The sequence below is a fragment of the Ambystoma mexicanum genome, chromosome 14 (assembly GCF_040938575.1).
Source record: "Ambystoma mexicanum isolate Mex_15411 chromosome 14, UKY_AmexF1_1, whole genome shotgun sequence".
NCBI lineage: Eukaryota > Metazoa > Chordata > Amphibia > Caudata > Ambystomatidae > Ambystoma > Ambystoma mexicanum.
Genome location: NC_090940.1, coordinates 3,937,451 through 3,965,436, shown reverse-complemented (window position 1 = coordinate 3,965,436; position 27,986 = coordinate 3,937,451). Strand labels below are relative to the sequence as shown.

General features: G+C 47.8%; 1 protein-coding gene across 14 annotated transcripts in view; it reads left to right on the top strand.

Annotated features, from left to right (window-relative positions):
• Positions 1-27,986, top strand: part of LOC138527333 (receptor-interacting serine/threonine-protein kinase 4-like) — a 437,375-nt gene that overhangs the window by 63,855 nt on the left and 345,534 nt on the right. For all 14 annotated transcript variants that reach the window (XR_011283901.1, XR_011283902.1, XR_011283899.1 and 11 more), the window contains exon 3: positions 8,454-8,769. Coding sequence is in view for 9 of the 14 variants with exons in the window: in XM_069638392.1 (XP_069494493.1) it covers positions 8,454-8,769 (316 nt within the window). In the remaining 5 variants the exon portion in view is untranslated. The remainder of the gene's footprint in view (positions 1-8,453; positions 8,770-27,986) is intronic.

Sequence of the window (27,986 nt, the reverse complement as noted above, 5' to 3'; positions counted from 1 at the left end):
TTAAGGGTTGTGGTATCAAGGATTTTTATTAAACCTGATACAAATATAATGTATGAGACAAATCATGATTTAATCTGCACTTGTACAAAACAATTTACATAGCAGGAAACAACAACACATCTAAATGGTAAAAATCATCCTATTCAATCGTCCAAGCATTCATCCACATACATACATCCAACAAGCCACTCCTACCAAACACCAATGGGTGTACAATGTAAAATCTATAAGAAAATTCATGACATATAATTCATCTGAAGAATTTATAGAAAGCATGTTCAATCGATCTGACGGGCCACAATAGATAACATCAGTGGCCTAGGCAATTGAGATGGGTCCCAGAAGTTTTCGACCACGACCTCATCCCAATCCACACTCAACCAGTTTCGACGTATGTACTTTATTGTAGTGACGTCTTCACCAGGAGTAAAGAGTTTACATTCTACCAATGGGGGAGGAGGGAAGAAGAAAAAAAGGGAAACGTTGATACAAAAATTCCCTTAGCTTAGATAATGACATGAAACGATATATAAACTCTAATTCAACAACCACTATATAACATTATTAAAAAGAATCAATTAATAGACACAAACAACAACCTGCTCTCTACCCGAGAGTTCTCCGGGGTGAACCTGAGGTGTCAGACAGAAAGCAGTGCTACCTTCATGAATTGATGTCTCAAGGAGACAGTGGAACCAGGCCATGGACAAAGTCGATACCAATAGCATACATAAAAATAATTTTGAAAAATCTGGGCACAGAAAACTGTAGCAGGCCCAGTAGTGAAAAAATGTGAAAGAAACGCTCGGACCACATACTTATTGTCTAACCCGGAATTGTCCTGACTGTAGGCTACGACTAACAGCAATGGTGGTTGAGCCCCCAGATGTAAAGCCGGGACAAGGGTAGAAATTTACTGACCTGCACATACACATGGGGAGTCTGTTCGTATCTCCCTTTCGTTTGTGGCTGGGTCCACCTGTGTGAACTAATTGACAGCGTCCCAGAGCTGAAACATCTTTTTTGGTTGTTCAGACCAAAGTACCAAGCTGTGAGACTTCTCAAAGCTTTTGTCTAATATATCGGCCGAATTTGCAATGCAAGCTGGGAAAAGCAAGGTGAAGTTGCAGCCCGGCTAGTTTAATTCATATTGTACGAATTTGAATTCTAACTTGTTGGAAATTTTGAGGAATCCCTTGTCCACTAAGAGGGACATAGTCACTGCCCGGGCCACCTATCAGAAAACTATCGCCTGCAGAAAAAAACAAAATTGAAGCAGTGTCATGGAAGGAGTGGGTTATTTCTTCTGCCACAAATGACGACAAACTCTTCTGCTATATGGTTAACATTGGGCCATTCTACAAGCACAAGTCAAGTGGCACCGCTGTCACGGTTCCAGACCAAGAATGGGTATCCCATTATTCCTCTGTGTATAGTATTAGTCATTTGAGTGTGCTCGCTGAGGGTCCAAGGGTCATGGACCCACTGCATTCACTATCTCCAACAGAAGGGGTAATTGTTTTTACAGTAGGGGAAATTTGTCTGCAATAAAATGCCGAGCTGGAAACAGGACCAAAGGTCTGGATAATGTGCCAGTGGATCTGTTGTTGTCAGAACCAGACCTTTAGGCCCCCATCCTGACCATGGGATTTAATGCTGTTTGCGCAGGAGACAAATAACCCGCCTCCAGGTCACATGCAGTAATCCATACAATTTATATAAAGTGTCCGAGCGCACTACCAGCGTTATACAGACCAGTCTCCCTTTTGGACTCTGTGTATATAATCCTGGGGAGAGCAATTCTTGGGAGATTGGAGTCTTGGGCTTAATGTAACAACCTACTTTCCCCTGCCCAGCTGGGGTTCCAACCAGGCCCTGAATCTCTATCTGGTGGTGGCCCACTCACTGTATATAAAGGAACCCATTTTTCTTGCCTTTGTGGATCTGAGCACCGCATTTGACAAGGTCAATCGGGAGAAGCTTTGGTGTGTGCTCAGATCCATGAATTGAGTTTGGGGTAACTGTAAAGCTGTTCTGACTCATGAGATAATATGATATCTGGTGCCCAGGGACCACCACTTGAAGATCCCCTGGCTTAGTCATGTAAAAGTCTCACTCAGGAAATTGGATAACCCTGGATATTTTTATGACAAATATTATGCCTTCTAGGGATTTGAAGTCTGTGAAAGTGGGGGTACTTGACGACAACATGAAAAAAGTGAGTCATCTGAGATCATGAGGCCTGCCAATAGGAAGCACGTGATCATGGTGGGCCCAGAATCCTTCACAGTGCATTGCTATTACTAGGGCACGCTTTCATTGTTTCCATTTGAGAAGCCATCTTGTATCTTTTGGGATGTGCCTGGAGAAGCCCTAGCACATTTCATATTGTTTTGTCCAGCTTTTTCGCCCAGTAAAGAGCAGACGCTGGAACTAGTTTTGCAGGGACCGGGTTTTTTTTCGCTCTTATGAGCCTGCTCTATGTTATTTGCTATGGGCGGATTCAGCTTGGTTGGCCTGGGATCTATTCCCATTTTTAAAGAATACATTATCTGGGAGGACATCCTCTTTGAAATCTGCTTGAAGAATTAATTTTGTACTTTTGTAATGTTTTAATGTAGTTTGTTTTATTTTTTAATTTGTAATCATCTTGTTTTTATGAGTATGTTTTGTATTCCCGAAATAACCCTTTACTACTACATTAGCCAGAGCCTGAATTCAGGGCTAATAGATTGTAGTAAATTGTCTGGCACCTCCCTCACTGACTGCTCATGTGCCGAATTGCTACCAGTCTGTAGGGTTTGTTCACTTATTGTGCAATGAATTTCTGTCTTCGGTACCGACAATTGCCATCTCTGGCCCATACCTCCCACTGTTGTGCTTGATTTATGCTTTATTCAAAATGGTGCGGACGTGCAATGCATTCTGGGAGCGCTCGGAGCCATGTTCGATATTTACTTCACACCGCAGTGAGAGGCTGCGCACATTTTGCTGAAGTGTACAACATCTTCACACGACCCCTCTTCCTCATCCTCGACACTATGGGCATCTCATACACCAACTACGCCGACGACACCCAGATCCTCCTCACTCTCACAGGTAACTATGACACCGACTCCCTGACCCTCAACAACCTCTACAACACCATCCAAGCCTGGATGGCTGACAACGGACTATGCCTCAACTCTGACAAGACGGAACTCCTCCTGGTAGGTTCCCCCGATACGCTAAAAAACCTAGATGCCCAATTCAGCCACTTCACCATTGACTCCATTAAAATCCCAGTCTCCGATTGTCAAAACTCTGGGAGTCTACCTGGACTCCAGCTGGAGTCTACCTGGTCTCTACCTGGAATCCATGGATAGACAAGTCAACGCAATAGCATCCGCAGCTGCATATCATGCCAAACTTATCAACTCAATCAGGCCCTTTCTATCCAAAGAGAACTGCACCAACATAGCCAGAGCCATCTCCGGCTCCAGGCTAGACTACTGCAATGTACTCTTTCTAGGAACCTCCAACAAAAACTTAGAGAGACTACAAGTAATACAGAACAATGCTCTCCGGGCAGCCCAAGGCATTGCTAAAAGAGAACACTTCTCTGAAGCCAGAAAACTAGCCCACTGGCTCCCAATAAAGGAAAGGAGCGTATTCAAAGCCCTGACACTGACCCACAAGTGCATTCAATTCACTGCTCCTGCGTCCTTTCTCAAAGGATCCACCCTGTCTCCACTACCAGGCCAACCAGATCCCCGTACACCAACAAGCTCTCTGTGCCACTAGTAAAAAGAGTAAAAACGGGTGGATCCAGCTTCCCCTATTTCGCTCCCACCCAAAGGAATGCCCTACCTCCCACTATCCGTGGCAAGGACTCCCTCACCACCTTCCGCAAAACACTGAAAACTACCCTCTTCACATAAGGACCGACACATCAGCACGAATACTTATCATATATGTTTGTAATATATGACCAAATGCAATATTTGTAACAGTATGATTTCTTGTACTATTCATAATGTGTCAACAATCGCTATCATATGTACCATGTAACTAAGTTATTGCAAGTAACAGCGCCTCAATGCCCCTGGGCAGCTTGCGCGCTATATAAATATAAATAAATAAGTGTTAGATTCACAGTGCTGAGACAAACATGCTTTTCCAAACCTGGTATGCGGTCAAGGCCATTTCTGCTGGGAAAGCTAACGTTGTTATGGCTTGCTACTGTTCTCCGTGGAGCGTGTTTTTAGAGCAGGGAGGCCCTGCGTTTCTTGGGGGGAGCTCTCGATTGACCCAGCTGGCAACCGACGGCTGTTCCTCAACTGCGCAGGTGCAATTTCCAGAATGTTCGAGAATTAACTCCCCATTGTGGAGTGTGTATATATGCGGAAACCCGGAGGGGGTCAGGTGAGACTTCAGCCAGAGAAGGACGCTTACGTCTGGCCTTCCTGTGATCTGTGGTACTCTTGGCCTGGCTGTTCCCGGGGTCTTCCAGCCGCTTCTGGACGAGATGAGGACTTCTATTACGCTCACAGTGATGTATTTCTTTTTGACTTCTTTATTTCTTCTGTGATCTATGTCCATATTATTTTTAGGAGTTATTTCTATGTACTTGTAAGCTTTGAATAAATAGCCGTAAAGAGCTGATTTATCTTCTAAGAGTGCATGGTTGTGAGTTATTGTGTATGTCTGTTTTATTTTGGTTCAAAGTACTTGCTCTATAATTGCATTGATGATTTATGGTTGTTTCATGCACTTTTCGGGGGAGAGCAATACACCCACCCACTCCCATCAGCAAGTCATTTCAACCCCTCGGACATGCCCCATTAAACTTTGGGGGGATGGGGTTCCGAACCTGAGCCCTATATCTAACACCATCAGGTAGGCACTTGCACTAATGCACACACATAACCTCATACAATTTGGTCTGGAAGGTGCTGTGGTGTGCCATTAGGTCTCTGACCCCCTGCCAAGATCACCCACTGCATAAACCCAAACTGTAAGTTGAGACCGTGATCCCTAGGTTTCTGTCCCACGGTACAACAGTCTCCTCTCCAACCTTTGTTTACACCATGGCTGACAATTAACATTAGGAATTCAACGATTACATGAGAGGGTAAGCCCAGCAAGGTGTAAATGGTAGACGATTGGTGATCTATAAAGTTCCCATCCTAGCACCATCGACCAACAGCACACAACCGCTCCCAAAGCAAAATGGAGAAAACATGAATGAAGACTGTCGGGAGTTTTAACTGAATCTCTGGTGCTCGGGCCTAGAACATGGTGGAACTCTTTAGGGACACAGAAGAAGTTAACTTTGCACTTGAATCTGCAGCACAAGTCAGGTCCTCATCTGAATAAACCATAGCTCGTCTGGCTCTAAATCTCATCTGCAAGTGCCCCCTTGCCTTGCAGCTCGACTTGTAACTTGATGCTCCAGGGCTCAGCCTGTTCCAGTCAAGAACTTGTGACCTTGTCATTAATCTGCTCCTGTGAACCTGCTGTGACCTCTTGGAAAGTATTTGCTGCTTTGAATCTTTCTCTTGCTTTTACCCCATAAACGGTTATATGTGATTTTACCGACGTACATTACAGAGTGGTACAATTTTTAAATTTGGGGGGACCCCCGAAGCACCTGTTTTTTTTTTTACCCTTATAACGCCACCCCAACCTGATCCCCACCCATTTGAACACCTTTACACCACTACCATTTATATATTTGTTTAATATTTTCAGTGTTTTTCGTTATTATGGTGCACTCTGAAATGTACCACTCTATAATGTTTTCGATATATTGACAGGGTACCCTCATAAACCTGTGTTGGTCTTGCCCTCCAGCTAATGGCGTCTCCTTCTCTTCCTCTCCACCTTCTCAGTGGTGTTGGCTGCGGGATCGCGCACCTTTGTAAGCCTGGTCCCTGCAGGGAATTTTGGAATCCAGGGAGAGTTGGGGGAACTCTGCAGTCCTATTTATTCTCTGCCTTGTGTCTCTCCTCAGCCCCAGTGGGTGTGTTCTCTCAATGACCCCTATTTCGCTCAATAGAGATACCTCACCTGTCCGTTATCGAAGGAAGGCAGCCGCTTTTGCCACACATCCAGACGAGTCTGATCCGCTCATATTCCCAGTTTTCCAATCCAGGGGGTGTTAAAGAAAGATGAGGGCATTCATTAGTTCCTGCTTGAATGTTGCGAGTTTGAGCCAGACTGAAGACACCCACGCAGAGGAAATAGATGATTCCACAACAATAGACCTGAGAGATGACAACGCATGTGAGCCATGCAGCAGCCTGACGGTGAAAAATACACAGTGACATAGCATTTTTCATTGCTTTTGCTCTATCCAGCATTTGGGGGCTGTAAGTATTGGACATAATGCACCGGTCTATGTACCATATCATCGCCTGTGTGCATAAGACAAAAGGGAGCATTCCCAAAACACCACAGTGAATCGGGGAGGGGGGGTGGGACTTTGGGGGGACAGGCAGGACTGAGGAGGACACACCCCACATCTCCTTCAAAGTAGCAGTGCATCAACTGACCACTTTGGAGAAAAATTAAGCTATTTGCAAATTTCATGTTTTAGGTTGGTTGTTTTGTCTGCAGTAGTTTGACCTGTCACTCATGTGACCACTTATTTTCAACCCTTGCACAGTCTTGATAGCATTTCTCAGTTTGTCTCAGCGTGTAGCTTAATCTTCACACTGAATCTTGTCTCCATGACCATCAGTCTGGCTTCAGAACTGCCAGAAGCACGGAAACTGCTCTCCTGAACACATGTGAAGACCTGCTCTCCAATCTTGTCTCTAATCTCCCTTCTGTCCTCATTCTGCTTGATATATCCTCTGCTTTTCACACAGTCAACCATGCCATCCTCCTCAATCGTCTCCGGGACAACCTTAGTATTACTGATCAGGCCCTGGCCTGGTTCACCTCCTTTTTCACCGACCAACCCCTTCAAGTCCAACTGGGGTAATTCCTCTCTTCTATCTCTATCTACTTGTGGTGTTCACCAGGGGTCTAACCACTCTCCCTGGCTCTTCAACGCCTACCTGGCATCTCTTGCCCACTGCATCGTTACCTTCGCTCCAATTTTCAATGTTATGCGGATGACACTCCGCTTTCTTTCAGGCTCCCCTCAGCCACCCCTGTTTCTTCCCTCATACCAGACTGTCTGGCCGCAGTTCAAGAATTGGTGTGCCACCAATGATCTCTGCCTTTATGCCAGTAAGACTGAGATCCTCCTCATTGAGACACCCGCTCCCTCCTTTCTTCTCTCTCTGGCCGCACACTCTGGGCCCTCTTCCTGCTCCTTCCAATGAGGCTAAGAACCTTGGTGTCATCTTCAACTCCACCCTCCCCTTCTCTGCTCACATCTCTGACATCTCTAAGAAATCAAACTCTCAGCTGCAACTCCTCAGTTATTCTTCTTTTTCTCACTTTTCCCCAGACGCTCACTGTCTCCAGAGCTCTGGTCTTCTCTAGGCTGGACTGTTGCCACAGCCTCTTTCTAAATCTTCCTGCCTCTACTCTTCGACCTTTAAAACTCATCTAGAGCAGGGCTGCGAGACTTGTCCTTGGCCTCAAGCCCAGGGATCGTATCTCTCCAGGACTGAAATCTCTACACTGGCTCCCAGTGGCTGCGAGGATTAAGTTCAAAACCCTCTGCATTGTCCACAAGGCCTTCTGGCACCTGGGGACTCAATACCTTCAACTTTCTCTTCCAAAACATCTTGCTTCTCGAGCTCTCTGCTCATCCACCTCCAGCTCTCTGAGGGTCAGACGCTTCTCCAAGTAGAGAGTTGGGGGCAGATCTATCTCCTCGGCTGGAGCCTCCCTTTGGAACAGCCTCCCTGCCTCTCTCAAACTTGAGCAGAACCAGCTCCTGTACCGGAAGCAACTCCAGACCTTCCTTTTCGCTTCCGCTTTCTCTCGCTCCCCTGCTGATGCACCTGACTGCTCAGCGCACTGGTCATCTGGTCACCCTCTGAGCTCTTGTCCAGGCTCCTGCATGTCCAGTTGCCCTCGCACTGCCTCCGGGCTCCCCAGCACTTAAGGCTCTGTATCGTCAGCCCTACAGTCCCTTGCACTTATTAGCCACCCCCTGGCTGCGCTTGTGAGTTAATTGCACTTCCCTCTTCCCCTCCCCTCTGGCACTTCTCCCCTTCCCTTTCTCCACACTTGCGCAATGTGAATGACACCAGGCCTAATAAGATCGTTCTTTTGTCCTCCATTGTTTCCCCCTCAGTGTCTTTTGACGCCTAGAAACACTTGTGTACAGGCGTGTTATAAATGTCACATCATATCATATCATATGCGGAGTTAAAGGAACACCCTTGGCCCAGATATCTGCTTCAGCCTTGCGCCATTTGTCATTCCTTGGATTGTTGTACATGCTGCTCTCAATATGAGGTTGTACCGCGCTTCTTCATAGCTCTTCCCCTCGCTCTGTTTATCAGGCACACAATGAAGGAAATGTTGAAAGAGGCCACGATGATGAAGCTTGCAAATTTCCCCTACGTCCTGCGGCTCCTGGGGCTCTACCAGAAGCAGGTGGAGGAATATGTGGAGTATGGCCTGGTGATGGAGTACATGCCTGGTGGCTCCCTCTACACTCTCTTCAGGAGTGCGACTCCAGTGCCCTGGGCCCTGCGCTTCCAGACCCTGCACCAGGTGGCCCTAGGCATGAACTACCTCCATACGCTCAGCCCTCCTCTTCTGCACCTCGACCTGAAGCCCAAGAACGTGCTGCTGGACGAGCATTTAGATGTCCGTGTAAGTAAAGCATGCCTTCTTATTCCATTTAATTAACTTGTATAGCGCCCACTACAAGCTTCGTCATTATTGATGCTGCTTGCCAAGCGAACTGCAAAGCCAGAGAGCTGCTGAGCCCAAGGAGGCTGTCCGATCACAGGCAGGTGTAGTCGCCTCTAAGAGCTGTTCAGGGGGATTCGTGAGGCCTTGGGTTTAGTGCATGTGGACTGGGCATCATGGCGCTCCGCATGGAGGAGAGTGGTGTTTGTGCTCTGACTGATGCATGTCAATGGAGGCAGACCATCCTGCCACTGCCTGTATGAATGCAAGACCTGTCACCGTGCCGAGTGTTGGTCCGACACAAGGAATCGCACCATTCCTCCCAAAACATGCAAAGGCTTGATCACCTCTGCTACTCAACGGGCTAGTGGTTCATAGCCCAATAAACATTGCTTTCGTCCTTTAGTGCTGGAACCAGGGCACTGTTACGCAGCTTCACTCACCGTTTGTTTAGCCCTGGGTTAAAATGGCACCACAGCACTATTGTCAGCTTTGCCACCATAGCTCTTGAGGTCTTCAGGCCTGGTTTGGGTCCAGGCTCCGCCTTCATTTTGAATCGCTCCTAATGGATTGTATCCATGGTAACACTGCCTGTACTGTATCGAGCAGTGGGCATTCTTTCCTTTGCAGGTATCGCCACCAGCATGAGGCGTACAGGTGGCAGACGTTGGTTTTGCAGTTTTATTTATGCCTGATGATCACTTGATTGCTGGTTTGAATGGGCAAGGGTCTTGCTTTCCTTATCAGATGCTCACCCCAGTGAATCAAAATGGGCCACCTCAGACCTCTTTGAGTCTTCATGGTTGAGGCAACTGGTTGGTTGAGCAGGAATGGCCAACCTCCTCATGCACTGCTTCTGAGCCTTTGTAGGAAGCCCGCTCGATGATAGGAGCATGGCATGGTACTCTTGCAAAGACATGTATACGGTGCCCTGCAGGCCTTGCTGTTCCTCTGTAGATTAGGAGCATGGCATGGTACTCTTGCAAAGCTATGTATAAGGTGCCCTGCAGGCCTTGCTATTCCTCTGCAGATTAGGAGCATGGCATGGTACTCTTGCAAAGACATGTATACGGTGCCCTGCAGGCCTTGCTGTTCCTCTGCAGATTAGGAGCATGGCATGGTACTCTTGCAAAGCTATGTATAAGGTGCCCTGCAGGCCTTGCTATTCCTCTGCAGATTAGGAGTATGGCATGGTACTCTTGCAAAGACATGTATACGGTGCCCTGCAGGCCTTGCTGTTCCTCTGCAGATTAGGAGCATGGCATGGTACTCTTGCAAAGCTATGTATAAGGTGCCCTGCAGGCCTTGCTGTTCCTCTGCAGATTAGGAGCATGGCATGGTACTCTTGCAAAGACATGTATACGGTGCCCTGCAGGCCTTGCTGTTCCTCTGCAGATTAGGAGCATGGCATGGTACTCTTGCAAAGCTATGTATAAGGTGCCCTGCAGGCCTTGCTGTTCCTCTGCAGATTAGGAGCATGGCATGGTACTCTTGCAAAGACATGTATACGGTGCCCTGCAGGCCTTGCTGTTCCTCTGCAGATTAGGAGCATGGCATGGTACTCTTGCAAAGCTATGTATAAGGTGCCCTGCAGGCCTTGCTGTTCCTCTGCAGATTAGGAGCATGGCATGGTACTCTTGCAAAGCTATGTATAAGGTGCCCTGCAGGCCTTGCTGTTCCTCTGCAGATTAGGAGCATGGCATGGTACTCTTGCAAAGATATGTATAAGGTGCCCTGCAGGCCTTGCTGTTCCTCTGCAGATTAGGAGCATGGCATGGTACGCTTGCAAAACTATGTATAAGGTGCCCTGCAGGCCTTGCTATTCCTCTGCAGATTAGGAGCATGGCATGGTACTCTTGCAAAGCTATTTATAAGGTGCCCTGCAGGCCTTGCTATTCCTCTGCAGATTAGGAGTATGGCATGGTACTCTTGCAAAGCTATGTATACAGTGCCCTGCAGGCCTTGCTGTTCCTCTGCAGATTAGGAGCATGGCATGGTACTCTTGCAAAGATATGTATAAGGTGCCCTGCAGGCCTTGCTGTTCCTCTGCAGATTAGGAGCATGGCATGGTACGCTTGCAAAACTATGTATAAGGTGCCCTGCAGGCCTTGCTATTCCTCTGCAGATTAGGAGCATGGCATGGTACTCTTGCAAAGCTATTTATAAGGTGCCCTGCAGGCCTTGCTATTCCTCTGCAGATTAGGAGCATGGCATGGTACTCTTGCAAAGCTATTTATAAGGTGCCCTGCAGGCCTTGCTATTCCTCTGCAGATTAGGAGCATGGCATGGTACTCTTGCAAAGCTATTTATAAGGTGCCCTGCAGGCCTTGCTGTTCCTCTGCAGATTAGGAGCATGGCATGGTACTCTTGCAAAGCTATGTATAAGGTGCCCTGCAGGCCTTGCTGTTCCTCTGCAGATTAGGAGCATGGCATGGTACTCTTGCAAAGCTATGTATAAGGTGCCCTGCAGGCCTTGCTGTTCCTCTGCAGATTAGGAGCATGGCATGGTACTCTTGCAAAGCTATGTATAAGGTGCCCTGCAGGCCTTGCTGTTCCTCTGCAGATTAGGAGCATGGCATGGTACTCTTGCAAAGCTATGTATAAGGTGCCCTGCAGGCCTTGCTGTTCCTCTGCAGATTAGGAGCATGGCATGGTACTCTTGCAAAGCTATGTATAAGGTGCCCTGCAGGCCTTGCTGTTCCTCTGCAGATTAGGAGCATGGCATGGTACTCTTGCAAAGCTATGTATACGGTGCCCTGCAGGCCTTGCTGTTCCTCTGCAGATTAGGAGCATGGCATGGTACTCTTGCAAAGCTATGTATAAGGTGCCCTGCAGGCCTTGCTGTTCCTCTGCAGATTAGGAGCATGGCATGGTACTCTTGCAAAGCTATGTATAAGGTGCCCTGCAGGCCTTGCTGTTCCTCTGCAGATTAGGAGCATGGCATGGTACTCTTGCAAAGCTATGTATAAGGTGCCCTGCAGGCCTTGCTGTTCCTCTGCAGATTAGGAGCATGGCATGGTACTCTTGCAAAACTATGTATAAGGTGCCCTGCAGGCCTTGCTATTCCTCTGCAGATTAGGAGCATGGCATGGTACTCTTGCAAAGATATGTATACGGTGCCCTGCAGGCCTTGCTGTTCCTCTGCAGATTAGGAGCATGGCATGGTACTCTTGCAAAGCTATTTATAAGGTGCCCTGCAGGCCTTGCTGTTCCTCTGCAGATTAGGAGCATGGCATGGTACTCTTGCAAAGACATGTATACGGTGCCCTGCAGGCCTTGCTGTTCCTCTGCAGATTAGGAGCATGGCATGGTACTCTTGCAAAGCTATGTATAAGGTGCCCTGCAGGCCTTGCTGTTCCTCTGCAGATTAGGAGCATGGCATGGTACTCTTGCAAAGCTATGTATAAGGTGCCCTGCAGGCCTTGCTGTTCCTCTGCAGATTAGGAGCATGGCATGGTACTCTTGCAAAGCTATGTATAAGGTGCCCTGCAGGCCTTGCTGTTCCTCTGCAGATTAGGAGCATGGCATGGTACTCTTGCAAAGATTTGTATAAGGTGCCCTGCAGGCCTTGCTGTTCCTCTGCAGATTAGGAGCATGGCATGGTACTCTTGCAAAGACATGTATACGGTGCCCTGCAGGCCTTGCTGTTCCTCTGCAGATTAGGAGCATGGCATGGTACTCTTGCAAAGATTTGTATAAGGTGCCCTGCAGGCCTTGCTGTTCCTCTGCAGATTAGGAGTATGGCATGGTACTCTTGCAAAGACATGTATACGGTGCCCTGCAGGCCTTGCTGTTCCTCTGCAGATTAGGAGCATGGCATGGTACTCTTGCAAAGACATGTATACGGTGCCCTGCAGGCCTTGCTATTCCTCTGCAGATTAGGAGCATGGCATGGTACTCTTGCAAAACTATGTATAAGGTGCCCTGCAGGCCTTGCTATTCCTCTGCAGATTAGGAGCATGGCATGGTACTCTTGCAAAGATTTGTATAAGGTGCCCTGCAGGCCTTGCTATTCCTCTGCAGATTAGGAGCATGGCATGGTACTCTTGCAAAGATATGTATACGGTGCCCTGCAGGCCTTGCTGTTCCTCTGCAGATTAGGAGCATGGCATGGTACTCTTGCAAAGCTATTTATAAGGTGCCCTGCAGGCCTTGCTGTTCCTCTGCAGATTAGGAGCATGGCATGGTACTCTTGCAAAGCTATGTATAAGGTGCCCTGCAGGCCTTGCTGTTCCTCTGCAGATTAGGAGCATGGCATGGTACTCTTGCAAAGCTATGTATAAGGTGCCCTGCAGGCCTTGCTGTTCCTCTGCAGATTAGGAGCATGGCATGGTACTCTTGCAAAGCTATGTATAAGGTGCCCTGCAGGCCTTGCTGTTCCTCTGCAGATTAGGAGCATGGCATGGTACTCTTGCAAAGCTATGTATAAGGTGCCCTGCAGGCCTTGCTGTTCCTCTGCAGATTAGGAGCATGGCATGGTACTCTTGCAAAGATTTGTATAAGGTGCCCTGCAGGCCTTGCTGTTCCTCTGCAGATTAGGAGCATGGCATGGTACTCTTGCAAAGACATGTATACGGTGCCCTGCAGGCCTTGCTGTTCCTCTGCAGATTAGGAGCATGGCATGGTACTCTTGCAAAGATTTGTATAAGGTGCCCTGCAGGCCTTGCTGTTCCTCTGCAGATTAGGAGTATGGCATGGTACTCTTGCAAAGACATGTATACGGTGCCCTGCAGGCCTTGCTGTTCCTCTGCAGATTAGGAGCATGGCATGGTACTCTTGCAAAGCTATGTATAAGGTGCCCTGCAGGCCTTGCTATTCCTCTGCAGATTAGGAGCATGGCATGGTACTCTTGCAAAGCTATGTATAAGGTGCCCTGCAGGCCTTGCTGTTCCTCTGCAGATTAGGAGCATGGCATGGTACTCTTGCAAAGCTATGTATAAGGTGCCCTGCAGGCCTTGCTATTCCTCTGCAGATTAGGAGCATGGCATGGTACTCTTGCAAAGACATGTATACGGTGCCCTGCAGGCCTTGCTGTTCCTCTGCAGATTAGGAGCATGGCATGGTACTCTTGCAAAGATTTGTATAAGGTGCCCTGCAGGCCTTGCTATTCCTCTGCAGATTAGGAGCATGGCATGGTACTCTTGCAAAGCTATTTATAAGGTGCCCTGCAGGCCTTGCTGTTCCTCTGCAGATTAGGAGCATGGCATGGTACTCTTGCAAAGCTATGTATAAGGTGCCCTGCAGGCCTTGCTATTCCTCTGTAGATTAGGAGCATGGCATGGTACTCTTGCAAAGCTATGTATAAGGTGCCCTGCAGGCCTTGCTGTTCCTCTGCAGATTAGGAGCATGGCATGGTACTCTTGCAAAGCTATGTATAAGGTGCCCTGCAGGCCTTGCTGTTCCTCTGCAGATTAGGAGCATGGCATGGTACTCTTGCAAAGCTATGTATAAGGTGCCCTGCAGGCCTTGCTGTTCCTCTGCAGATTAGGAGCATGGCATGGTACTCTTGCAAAGCTATGTATAAGGTGCCCTGCAGGCCTTGCTGTTCCTCTGCAGATTAGGAGCATGGCATGGTACTCTTGCAAAGATATGTATAAGGTGCCCTGCAGGCCTTGCTGTTCCTCTGCAGATTAGGAGTATGGCATGGTACTCTTGCAAAGACATGTATACGGTGCCCTGCAGGCCTTGCTGTTCCTCTGCAGATTAGGAGCATGGCATGGTACTCTTGCAAAGCTATTTATAAGGTGCCCTGCAGGCCTTGCTGTTCCTCTGCAGATTAGGAGCATGGCATGGTACTCTTGCAAAGCTATGTATAAGGTGCCCTGCAGGCCTTGCTATTCCTCTGTAGATTAGGAGCATGGCATGGTACTCTTGCAAAGCTATGTATAAGGTGCCCTGCAGGCCTTCATATTCCTCTGCAGATTAGGAGCATGGCATGGTACTCTTGCAAAGACATGTATACGGTGCCCTGCAGGCCTTGCTATTCCTCTGCAGATTAGGAGCATGGCATGGTACTCTTGCAAAGCTATGTATACGGTGCCCTGCAGGCCTTGCTGTTCCTCTGCAGATTAGGAGCATGGCATGGTACTCTTGCAAAGCTATGTATAAGGTGCCCTGCAGGCCTTGCTGTTCCTCTGCAGATTAGGAGCATGGCATGGTACTCTTGCAAAGCTATGTATAAGGTGCCCTGCAGGCCTTGCTGTTCCTCTGCAGATTAGGAGCATGGCATGGTACTCTTGCAAAGCTATGTATACGGTGCCCTGCAGGCCTTGCTATTCCTCTGCAGATTAGGAGCATGGCATGGTACTCTTGCAAAGATATGTATAAGGTGCCCTGCAGGCCTTGCTTTTCCTCTGCAGATTACTCTGCATCTTCATTGGCTTGAAACCAACAGGGGATAATTCGATTTTGAGTAATTCACATTTGACTCATGAGGTTAGGAAACTGTTACCCTAGGATAGTTTGGCTAGTTTCGAACCAAATGGATTTAGGAGTTGTGTGTTGCAAATATGTCCCTGACTCTGGGACGATGGCAGCGTCAGATGTTGAGGTTAATGAATACTGACAACATGGTAACTCAAGGGGCCAAGTGCTACCCTGACCCAGTGGATGTTGGGCCCATGGTTTGTATGGCAATTATACCCTGGTCACCCAACCTTGGTCCCCATCACGTGGCTCAGGCCAGTCTAGGGACTCTAGGCCTACTCCACCCAACTGGTCCAGTAGGGCATCCCAGCCATGACAGCACTGCTCCTACCCACTAAGGTCAGCTAGAATAAGCCTGCAACCTGCTGGACATTTTTGGGAGGTGCAGGCTAAATAGCTTCACATTCATGTATCAATCTTGGGTACCAGTGTGATGCTGGAAATGCATCTGAGGGACAGGGCCTCTGTATCCTTGTCCTTTACTGCTTTTTATCGTGTGTTCTGTCGTGTTTTCCACGCAGGAGTTCATGTGGGACTCCTGGCTGCGCAGCTCTCTTTTGATTTGGTGTACAGACCCATGGGATACCCTTATGGCACCCATGGGTGGGGGTACAACCCTGTGCCCCTAGTGTATGTTTTTGGGCACCTGTGTGTGGCTCACAGAGCAGGGTACGGGCTGGTGGCAGCTCCGTGCTGAATTGACTGGTGCCCTGAGCGTCCTCCGTTTTGGGATGCCGAGGCCCTGTCATTGGAATCGATAGATTCCTGATGTAGACAAGATGGCCCCCCTGCCCTCTTGCCTTCCATCGCCTGTTACCTTGATCTTCCCGAAGTCCTGGGAAGCCCTGGCTCTGTCCCTTCCCCCTGACTGGCTGTTGGGTGGAAGTTCCATATATGGTATTGTGGGAAGTGCTGACCAGACTGGCTGGAGCCTGCCCAACGACCGTATGTTGTGGGTACACCTGTGGGTGGAACCTGGGTGAATGGAGTGTGTGACGAATATGCACTTTTTGTTGTGGGTGTCTGGTTTCTGATTGTTAGGCAGGAACCTGTGCAGTTCCCTTAGGGATCACTGCAAATCGTTTAGGACCACAGGAGTTAGCAGTAAACCCAATTGGTAGTAGTCTGCACCACCCAGATTTACCTGGTAGCTGTGGCTGAGCAGTCAGACTTCTCTCAAGAAGAGTTAGGCAGTATACAGAGCATACACAATAGGGCAGGTAAACGCAGTAGAACAAGCAAACACTGACCAGAGCTTTGGTGTAAACAATACATAATTATTTATTTAAAAACACATCTAAGAAAACACACTGGCACTAATCTCAAGCACGTTCAAAAACAGTCACTAAAGTATATACATTCCCTTAAGAGTATTAGACAAGTCTTAAGTAAAGCCCTACTTATTTTCAGACAGCGGTGAGCGCTTAACACAGATGGCACTCTAATAATAATTCGGTTTCAAAGGGAGAGAAAGGCAGAGCATAAATTGAAACAGATCCCAACACTTTCAAAAGAACACAGCAAGAGAGGAAGGCAGAATCATACTGTGAAGTTAGAGTTCAGAAAGCCGGATCCACTTTAAGAGGATCAGAACGAAATGTGTCCAAGGTCATACGGTTGAAAAGTGCACAAAAGTCTCAAAGGTTCAGAAAGAAATTGGAACAAAAGAAAGGGACCAGTTAGATGGTCAAAAGGCCAGCCCAGTCCAGAAGGGTAAGGATTTACTGTCACCTTGTAGCAATCTATAGAAAGGGAGGCCAGGCGGACACAGTACCTTGAAATGGTGAGAACACTCCAGCGGGGGCAGTTGTTCCTGGCAGCGGTTGCGAGTCGGTGCTTCTTCCGGCAGAAGAGAAGATCTCGGCGGGGAGGAAAGCAGGAGGTCGTTGTGCTGCCAGGGAAGAAACCAGCCGTGGAGTTTCTCGATTTAAAAGGAGTGGTCCTTTCTTTCGCGGTTCAGTGGTAAGTGGCTATCCGGTTGCCGGGATGCTTTGCACGGGCAATTCGACCACTAGACGTCCTGGTAGGTGAAAAAGGAAAGCAAACTGGTTGTCCCCACCAGTTCAAGGAAAAGAGACTCACTTTTGGCAGGAGAAAAAAACAAACTCCAGAAAAGCTGCTGGGGGGCTCACTAGGTTAGGAAATTCAGCCTAAATAGAGAATTCTCCCCAACACTGATGTTTGACACAATGACTGAGACAGCCCTGCCCGAAACTGGTATGAATGCAGTGGGTAGTGTTGAATGGCATGGTACTTGTCCGAATCCACATTCTGTGTATGGATGGAGAAGAATGGCCTGAATGCACCGTGCGCCTGATTGGCTGACAAACTGCTTAATGCCCTTCGTAGTGATTGGCTGCTCGAGTGTGACCCAGCGGAACGAATGGGAGATCAACAGTATATCTGGGGACCTCTCACTGCTAGGAATCGTGTTCAGAAGTGTTCAGAGCTGAAGTCCAAACTACGAAGAGTAACTGGAGTGAAACTGACGCTTGACCTCGAAGCCCTGCTGGAAGAGAAGTGCTAGGCCCTGTAGACCCTCGCGCATGGAAACAAGGCACAATCACCATACACAAACTGATACGACGGACACAAGGTTCAATTCCCAAAATCTAGGGTTTATTGCAAAGCAAATAGTCTCAGTCGGCCGACTGGATCTCACGTCTCGCAACGTGTGTCACCCAGACCTCGTGAGACACAAGAGAGCGAGCATTCTACAACAGTATCATATATACAAAAGGACAATCATAATCTGTTTGTGACGCATCAAAACCTCCCATAATGTATCTTCTTGTGCTAGGGTTCTGTGATTGACAATTATGACGAATATGACACCTTATGAGATGTTTCTTTGTTAATCTATATTACTTGATTTAGCAACAGTTGCAATTTGCAATAAGCAGACAGGATTCTTTGTTACAGACAGAGAACATAATGGACTTGTTTAGTGAGCAAACTGTGTTCGTAGGAGAGACACATTTCAAAGCATGCTATCTCCTAGTTTCTATTCGTGAACCAGGGGTTTTTTTTTTTAGAGGGCCTAAAAAGGAAGGCCGTAAGGAGAGTGTAATTAATGCCTTTAACGGCCTGTTTCTACAGTTTCAGCGAGACCAGCTGGCACCTGGCTTGGTGATTAAATGCCTCTCTGCTCGCCTTCAAGGACTTGTGAGGGAGATAAACAATGTATTTCTGTACTGCTTTGGCATTTCTGTCTGGGCTGGTCTCTCAACATGTAACTTGTAGCCTTGCTTTGTGCAAGAGCAGAACGAAATGAAATGCATTTTTGCAAAGCGTTTGAACAGAAAAGCAAGAGAAAGCAAATGGCGGATCCTGCGGGAACAAAATGGACGCTCTATGGTTTTGCTGATGGTTCTGTAATTGGCGGTGCTGGGCATATGATGCGACTGGTTTTCGGCCAACATAATATAACATCTGTGCTATGGTAGGGTATTTTCTAGACTCACAGAAGAATTGATGTTGCTCTCCTTCATCAATCTGAAAGCTGCGGTGTCTCCAAGGACTGACCCAGAGAGGACCTGGTATGGCGCCCTCTTCCCGAGCTACGAGGGACCATCGTGCATCAGCTGATCTTTGCCAAATCTCCCTGGTAGACAGACCTACGACAGGCTGCCGACCGGAAACGGAGACTGCCGCGGAATCCCAAAGAGAAGCGCCCGGACTGTTGTCCGCCACTGTCGACGACCTCTGTCGCCGACCGGAGTTGCCGTGCTCCCGTTGCCTAAGAACTCCTGATCCAAGGACGCTCTCTTCTGCATCATCGCCCGTCTGATCCTGCTGGAGAAGGCCAGGCCGACGACACGCCGAGGAGTATCCGCCGGTGGGTTTCCCACCACCTAAGGACCACAGACACTGACGACTCGACGCCCTTGCTGGGCCACAGTTCTTCAAACTCTTTGCGGTCCTGAACAATCGACACCGAGGTGCCCCACACGCCTCTTCCTTGCAGGACGTTTACGCTTCCCCGTCGACGTGCACTGCTTGGAAAGAAGCTGCCACTTCATCGTCATAGTTCACCCTGTTCTCCGTTGGACGTTTGACGACCCGTGACTCCTGCCATAAAGGGAGGGCACTCAAGAAGGGCTGTCGATTCCCCGATGAGGAACGCTACAAAGCCAGGTACTTTGGGGTTGCAGAACTATTGGAAAGGCTCTTGTGAACAATATATGGACTGGGCTTGTGATATATCTTTATTGTACAGGTTGCCCAGGTGGGGGGATCTCCACACAGAACTGGGTCTAGGTATTGGGGCCAGTATTCTGCCAATTGTTCTAACCAACTGCTTTCCTCTTATATCTAGTGTTGGTTTCCTTTACGAACTGATTTGTTTGCAATTTAACCGTACAGTTAATGCACTTTAGAGAGATCTAATACTAATTGTGGTACTACGTAGAACTGTATATTTGCCATTATAGATAACCTAGTACAAAGTGACTTATCGTGATATTGTACATAACCTTCAATATTAATTATATAAAGACTGTGTTTTAACCAAAACAGTGTGCGGATATTCCTTTGTGGGTGCTTGGGGACTACACTGTACTTAAGTACTTAAGAACCAGCCTGCATCACCTCCTGAGAAGCTAGGCCTTGATTGCTCGACCACGCACCAATAATAGAGAATCTTGGCTGGGGTCCTCTGTGCCTCTCCTCTGCCATATAGAGAGCAGAAGTACAGACCCCCCCCCCCTCCGGTCCTTCACACTGGTGGCAGCAGTGGAATTCTTATGGTTTTAAGAATCAGTGTATAACCGTGCTACTTACAAGGATATCTGCACTTTATTAAATTGAGGTTTAGTTGTGTACAAGATAGCTGCATTACAAGCAATGGAATCTATTGCGAATGGTAAATTGACTCGGATGAGCTTAAAGGCTCTCCAAGATGCTTGTGAAGCCAGGGAGTTAGACTTTTTTTTTAAGTTAATTGATTTTTTTTGAAAGTTAAGAATAATTAAGTAGACATTACAGCAAGTTGTATGAAAAGTGAAATGCATCATAGTAAATATGATAATTGATGAAGCTGTAGTTAACTACATACAATATTAAACAGGGAGTTAAACTTTGTGGATAAGTCTAGGGTTGAGCTGATAGGTGCCCTGGTGGACTACCAGACTGATGGTGAAACTCTTGAATGGTGGGGGGGCGCAAGCAATGAGGACTCTGCGCGAAGGTTGTCGGTGAATCTGTTTCTGGGAATGCCACCATTCCTGCCTCCTCTGTTCCGAACCCCAGCAATTCCTCGGAGCTTGAGTTATTAAGGATGAAATTGGCCTTTGAATACCGCAAGTTGGAAATAGATGCTGAGCTTAAGAAAGAGGAGTTGGCATAGCAAGTGGAACTCAAGAATCAGGATCTTGAACTCAAAGATAAGGACCTCGAATTCAAAAACCAGGACACTGAATGTCAGTGAATCCAGTTAGAGAAAGCTTGAGTGGAGACTTCAGCTAAAACAGTTGAGTGTCATGTCCCTGTGTCATGTCCCTGTTAGGCAGGAACCTGTGCAGTTCCCTTAGGGATCACTGCAAATCGTTTAGGACCACAGGAGTTAGCAGTAAACCCAATTGGTAGTAGTCTGCACCACCCAGATTTACCTGGTAGCTGTGGCTGAGCAGTCAGACTTCCCTCAAGAAGAGTTAGGCAGTATGCAGAGTATTCACAATAGGTCAAGAGCACACAATATAACAAGTAAACGCTGACCAGAGCTTGGTGTAAAAGAGATATCATTATTTAAAACCACATCTAGAAAAACACACAGGCACTAATTTTAAGCAATTCAAAAACACTGTCACTAAAAGATATACACACCCTTAAAAGAATATTAGACAATTCTTTAGTAAAGCCCCACTTATTTTCAGACAGCGGTGAGCGCTTAACGCAGATGGCACCCTAATAATTTGTTTTAAAAGGGAGAGAAAAGCAGAGTATAAATTGAAACAGATCCCAACACTTTTACAAGAACAAAACAAGAGAGGAAGGCAAAGTAAAACCATGAAGTTAGAGTTCAGTAGGCCGGATCCACTTTAAGAGGATCAGAACGAAATGTGTCCAAGGTCACACGGTTGCAGTGCACAAAAGTCTTGAAAAGGTTCAAAAAGAGTTGGACCAAAGAAAGGGACCAGTTAGAAGGTCAAGGCGGCCAGCCCAGTCCAGAAGGTTAAGGGATTATTATTACCTTCTAGCAATCTTTAGAAAGGGAGGCCTGGCAGACACGGTACCTTAAAGTGGTGAGAAAACTCCAGCGGGGGCAGTTGTTCCTGGCAGCGGATGCAAGTCGGTGCTTCATCCGGGGGAAGAGAGGATCTCGTCGGGGAGGAAGACCGGAGTCCGTTGCACTGCCAGGGAAGAAACCAGCCGCGGAGTTCTCAGGTAAAAGGAGCGGTCCTTTGATTCACGGTCCAGTGGTAAGTGGCTATCCTGTTGCCGGGGTGCTTGGCACGGGCAATTCGACCACAAGACGTCCTGGGATGCGAAGAAAAGAAGGTAAACTGGTTGTGCCCACCAGTCAGGGGAAGAAGCCTCTCCAGCCGGGAGATCTTCTCTGTCGTCGGGAAGTGGTGAGTTGGTTCCGCAGGGCTCCACCGGTGGTGTTGTCGTGGTAGGTCGGCTCAGCTTCTCCCTTGTCAGATTCTCAGGTCCTGTGGCGACTTCTGAAGTTCCAGTCCCCAAAGCCCTGCTTTTATGCAGCACACCCCCATTCACTCAGCCTAGCTGTCAATCAAACATGCTAAGTGGTGAGCCGGCCGGCTCACCACTTGGGCCAATCACACAAGAGTGCTACTGGAGTTACCAAGGTAACTCAGTCCAGGGTGCCTAAACCCCCTCCCACGCCCCCTGTGGTACCCAGACAGAGTGACACCACTTTTGGAGGCTTCTATGGAGAAGCCTGCCAAAAAGTGGAACAAAGGGCTCGACTTGGGTTGGAGTCACAGAAGAGAACACAAACGCCATTTTAGAATCGAGTCCTGGCAAAAAATACCAACCGGCGAATATAATATTAATTAAATAAACCGGCGGTATGTTCGAGGCTATGAGAATTAAATAATTAAAGTTGGTAGCCTCGAACAATGGGAAAATCCCATAGGGATATATTCGCGTTCGAATATAAAAAGTAGTATCCACTGCCACCAGCCAAAACTCGATCAGGGGGGACGGAGATGTGCCCCCTCGACTAACAGACCCCGGGGCAATTGAATTGCCACGACCAGTATGTCCACAATATGATGGTTTGTACTGGTGTCTGTTAATAATTTGGGACTATTAAAGCCAATGGTGACTTTACAGGCCCTGGGCGACAGTAGTCAGTCCCAGGGTATGGAGTCTATGGTGGGGTGTCACTATGACACCCCTGTGTTACTGCACGGAGGGTGCTGTGTAACGCACATAGGAAAAACACATGAGACCCTATGGAGTAAAGGACCCCATAGCCCATAAAACACATTAACAGTCAAAGGAACACCATAAATCATGTCCAAGAGTGGGAGAAAAAAAGAGTCTCACTCTTGGCAGGAGAAAAAAACAAACTCCAGAAATCCAGCAAAGCTGCTGGGGGACTCACTAGGTTAGGAAATTCAGCCTAAAGAGAATTCTCCCTAACAGTCCCCAGCAACCAAGTTTATGAAAGATTTGGTTGGTGTGTTTGTGGAGGGTTCTGATATCTGCCAATGGATGAAGCGTTTGAAATGGCTTGTGCAATTCATGATGTTGATAAGAGAGATTGAGCTAAGTGTTTATTAAGCAGAGTGCCTCAGACTGGATATGACTGTATTCTGAAACTGAGTGTGGAAGAAAGGGATCATTATGAGTGCATGAAGTTTGCTTTGATTGCCAAGTTTGGCAAGACACCTCCCCAATACCTTAAGAGGTTCAGGGATTTTAAGAAACGAGAGAATGTGTCTTGGGTTGACTGGGTGAGTGCTGCACACCTGAACATGATGGGGTGGATTGATGGTTACAAAGTGAAAAGGTTTGTTGAATTGTCCCACCTTTTTTGTTTTTTGAGCATTTTTCAGAAGCCTGTTCACCAGAGCTGCGTCAGTATGTTGCTGACCAGAACATTTTGGACCCTTTTAAGCTGGCTAGGTTGGCTGACAAGTGGGTCTCCCACCGGGTGTCCCCTAAGGACTCCAGTGGGAAGGACAAGGACAAAGAAAAGGGGGCCTCTCAGAAAGCTGAGGAGTCCCACAAGCAGTCACAGGCGAATAAACCTAAACCCTCCTCTCCTAAGACCCAAACATCTAGTGGGGATAAGTCATCTGTGGGTGGGAATAAGAGTAGTGTTCCACCTGCTGCAAAGCAGGCTCCCGGTGGTTCCAGTATCGTACCCCGCACTCCCGGCACTTGTTGGGACTGTGGGGCTCTGGATCACAAAAGGGGTGACTCCAAGTGTAAAGGTAAGGCACTTGGAGTACAGGCTGTCAGCCTGACCTACCCCTACTCCGTACCTGAGTTGGAGGCCACTGTCCTCCCCTCCTCTACTGGGATAACCTTCGGTGCTCCCGTAGAGATTTCTTTAGTGTCCCTTGAGGCCTGGGGCCAGTACGCAGAAGTACTAGTAACTATCCCACAGTACACACATATGTTTTTGAGAAGTGTCCTCTTGAATGGCCAGCCTTCTACTGATTTGAGAGACACTGGGGCAAGCATGAACAGTGGTGGACGGGACCATGCTCGAGCCAGAGGACTATGTAGGTGCTCCTCTGAGAACCACCAGGTTAGCTGGTGGGCCTCCCAAATTATCGCCTGTAGCCTTAGTCGATATTACAATTGGAAACAAGACAACAAAGTTTCCAGTCCTGGTTCAGGACAATGTGCCTGCAAACATTTTGTTAGGAAACGATTTGGTCGAGTTGGGGATGATCACGGATGGTCTACCCATGGCTGCTGTGGCGGTCACCCAGGGTCCGGCTGCGAGCCCGGTAGAACCCAAGGCGCGATGGAAACGGAAGAGTAAAAAGGCCACCTCTGTAGAAGGAGCTCCTTCTCTTCCTGCTGTTCCGACAGCATCCATTGAGATCCATGCTCCGGACGGTCTGGATCCAGTGGTAAACCCCTTCTTAACTCCTGTGGGAGAGAGCCAGAAGACTTTTGTGTGGGAGAGGTACTCAACCCGGAGGATCACCCTGACCGTCAATGCTTGTTAGCTGAAGGGGGACCCTCCCGGGCAGACTTCTGTAAGGGGCAGAGAGAGTGCCACTCTCTCGAGGGTCTGAGAAAGCAGGCCTTGTCCCAGGCACAAGGAGAAGTGCCTAGGACATTCTGGATTTATTGGGAGGGTGAGCTCCTTGTTAGTGAGCCTACTAAGCCTGAACCTGGTGCCCTCAAGAGGTTGGTGGTACCCCAGGTTTACCGGCCCTTCCTGCTGCAGTTGGCGCATGAGGTGCCCTTAGCTGGTCATTTTGGTACCGAGAAGATTAAGCAGAGGCGCTCTGCCCATTTCTACTGGCCTCGGATGGGAGTAGAAGTGGAGTCCCACTGCAGGACCTGCCCAACTTGTCAGTTGTCTGGCAAGACTGGAGGCAGTGCCATTGCCCCACTGCAGCCATTGCCAGTGGTTGGCACACCGTTTGAGAAGGTGGGCATCGACATTGTCGGTCCCCTTGACCCTCCCACGTCAGGTGGACATCGGTTCATCCTGGTCTTGGTTGATCATGCCATCAGGTACCCTGTGGCTATACTCCTTCGGACTGTAACTGCCAAGGTGGTTACCAGGGCTCTCCTGGGCATTTTCACCCATGTTGGATTCCCTAAGGAGGTTGTCTCTGACAGAGGATCCAACTTCATGTCTAGTTACATGAAAACCATGTGGAAAGAGTGCGGGGTAACCAGTGCTCCAGATAATATTTTAAGGTGGAAGTATTTTACGCATGATTTTTCAGATTGGAGTAAATGCAATTTCAAGAGTTATTTATTTATATTTTTGGGACGCACCAACATGCCCATAGGCCTCAGGGCGCACACGAAGACAAGACATAGTCAGACAAGCACAAGAGGCAGTATCGGAGGACAGATTCAATGAGTTATTCCAGGTTGAAGAAGTGAGTATTTATGGAGCATTTGAATACAGGATAGCTCTGGATCTGCTGTATCCGGGCTGGTAGTGTATTCCAAAGAAGGGGGCCCTGTGCATCAAGAGTGGTTCCTCAAAATTTGGCTGTCCTAAATTTGAGGTGTTTGAGGACGACCGCAGTAGATGAGCGAATATTTCTCTTGTTAGGCTTGGCACTAATACGGTCCGACAGGTATGTTGGAGACTAAGGCATTTGTGGGTCGTGGTAAGCACCTTGTGTGTTATACAATGTTTGACCGGAAGCCAATGAAGTCTTTTCCTAAATGTGGAGATGTGTGCTTGACGAGACTGGTTAAAGATATTGCGCACCACGTTGTTCTGAGCCACTTGTAAAGATTGGATGTTAGAGGCAGTAGTGCCGGCTAGAAGACTATTGCAATAGTGCAATCTAGAATTAATCGGTGCCATGGACAAGAGGGCACAGTTGTCTTCCGAGATGAATGGGCGAATGTATCCTATTCGCTTGTTTATGAGGCCGCAGCTACACTTAATGCTGGAAACGTGGGACTTCATGGAAGGTTCTTCGTCCAGGACAACTCCTAGGGTCTTAACTTTCTTCTGGACGGGGATAATATGATCTGTGATAGGGAAACTGGTGAGCAAGGGAGTTGCAGGCCATCTAGTCCTGTATGGCTTTGTATATTTTGTTGATGGTTTCAACGTCAATGCTATAAGAGCCACTCAGCTGTATGACTACCTGAGTATCGTCAGCGTAGTTTGTATATTGCTATCCATCTAGATGCTATTACGGAGCAGTTTGTGACCTCTCCAAGCCTTGACACCAGTAAGCTGTGATCAACTAGGTCGAAGGCTGCAGAGAGATCCAACAGCATAAGCAATGCAGCTTGATTTTTATCAGCTATGCTGGCTAGGGTGGATTTGAGATCAAGCATAGCTGTCTGTCCCATGACGAGCTCTATAACCTGACTGACGGGTACCCAGAATGTTATGTTTTTCAACATGGGCCTGTAGCTGCAGGTAAGCAAGTTTATCCAATATCTTGAGGATAAAGGGCACGTTTGTTATGGGCCTCTAGTTGTCGTTGTTAGCTGGATCAAGGTTTTCCTTTTTCAATAACAGTGTAATCCAGGCCGATTTTAACTGGTCCGGCACTAGGGCCTCGTCAAAGGAAAGATTTACCAGTTTGGTAATCCATGGAACCAATGTTTCCGATGACTCCTTGAGAATACTTGTGGGACAGTCATCTGCGGGACAAGAAGTGGCTTTGAGGTCTTGGATGACCTTGGAGACTTTGTCTTCGGTGTAGTGCGTAAATGAGAATTGAGGGATGGTGTTTTCAATCGTGTCGGAAGGAGTGGAGTCTGTGGTAGTTTGCTTTGGTGCTACGTTTCTCAGGGCTTTCTTGATTTGATCTTTGTGAGAGTCGATCTTGGATAGAAAGGCATCATGAATGCCCTGACACCAATTATCAAGAGAGTAAAACTTATCCAACACATACACCCAATGCATACGTAAAATCAGACCCATAGACCAAAGGCGCTGGTAGATCAAAGTTGTCTGGCTTGTGCAGAGCCCTTCACTCCACATGCAAACGGCACATCCTGTCTGGGCACATAGTAACAGCACATCACTCCACTTGATAAAGGCATATATCCCCCCTGAACATGCTAGCTATGCATCTCCTCTTGACACATACTAACGAGTACGCGAAGTACTCTGTGCACATGGTAAAGGCACATCTACTTTCAGCATTTTCAGAGATGTGCTGTTAGCATTTGAAGAGCAAATTTGTGTCATTTGCATGTGTAAATTGCACTTTACACTGTGCGCATGCTAACAGCACATCTCTATGCATATGCTAATGGCAGACATTGTTTTCACGTATTGATAGAACATGTTCTGTTTAGCAAGCCTGATATTTGTACACGTTAACAGGACATATCTCTACCCATAGTGACCTCCAATCTCTTCTCTGCGCATGCTATTGGCACATCTCTTCTCGTCTACTAATGGTGCATCTTCACTGCGGAAATACTAGTGGGACAACTCTCTGTACATGTGTGATAACTGCACGCATGTGCACAGAGGAGATGTGCATGCCAACGACATGCCTTCTACGCACATGCTAATGGGATGTATCCTCTCTGCACATGCTAACTGCACAGCCCATGCCTGCACATACTAACTGCACATCCTGTGCAGCGATGGGATGTGCAGTTAGCATGTTCAAACTCCACATCCTGTCTATGCAGATGCTAACAGCACATCTCGTTTCTGCATGCTAATTGCCCTTCTGTTCCATGGCACGTGCAAATGACACATCTTTACTAAGTACGTACTATGGGGACATTTCTTCTCTGTGAGTGCTAACGTAGCATTTCCTCTGCCCATGCTATAACCGCACATCTCCTCTCTGCCAGTCATAACGGCAGGGCTCCCTTCTGCACAGGCTAAGACGCTGCATCCAAAGAGAGGGTGGAAAGATACTGGGCAGGAGGGCGGCCTGCACTACGCAAGTTCCAATTACGTGACGCAGCCATGATGGGTGTGGCGCAGAGGGAAGACCGCAGAGGAGTCGCTTCTTTCTTACAAGAAATGCATTTTCCTTATCGAACATGTCCTCGCCAGCCCCCACCACAATGCCCAACAGTGCTCCCCTGGCATTCTGCTATGTTTAGCTCTAATAAATTAAGTACCATTCGAAATG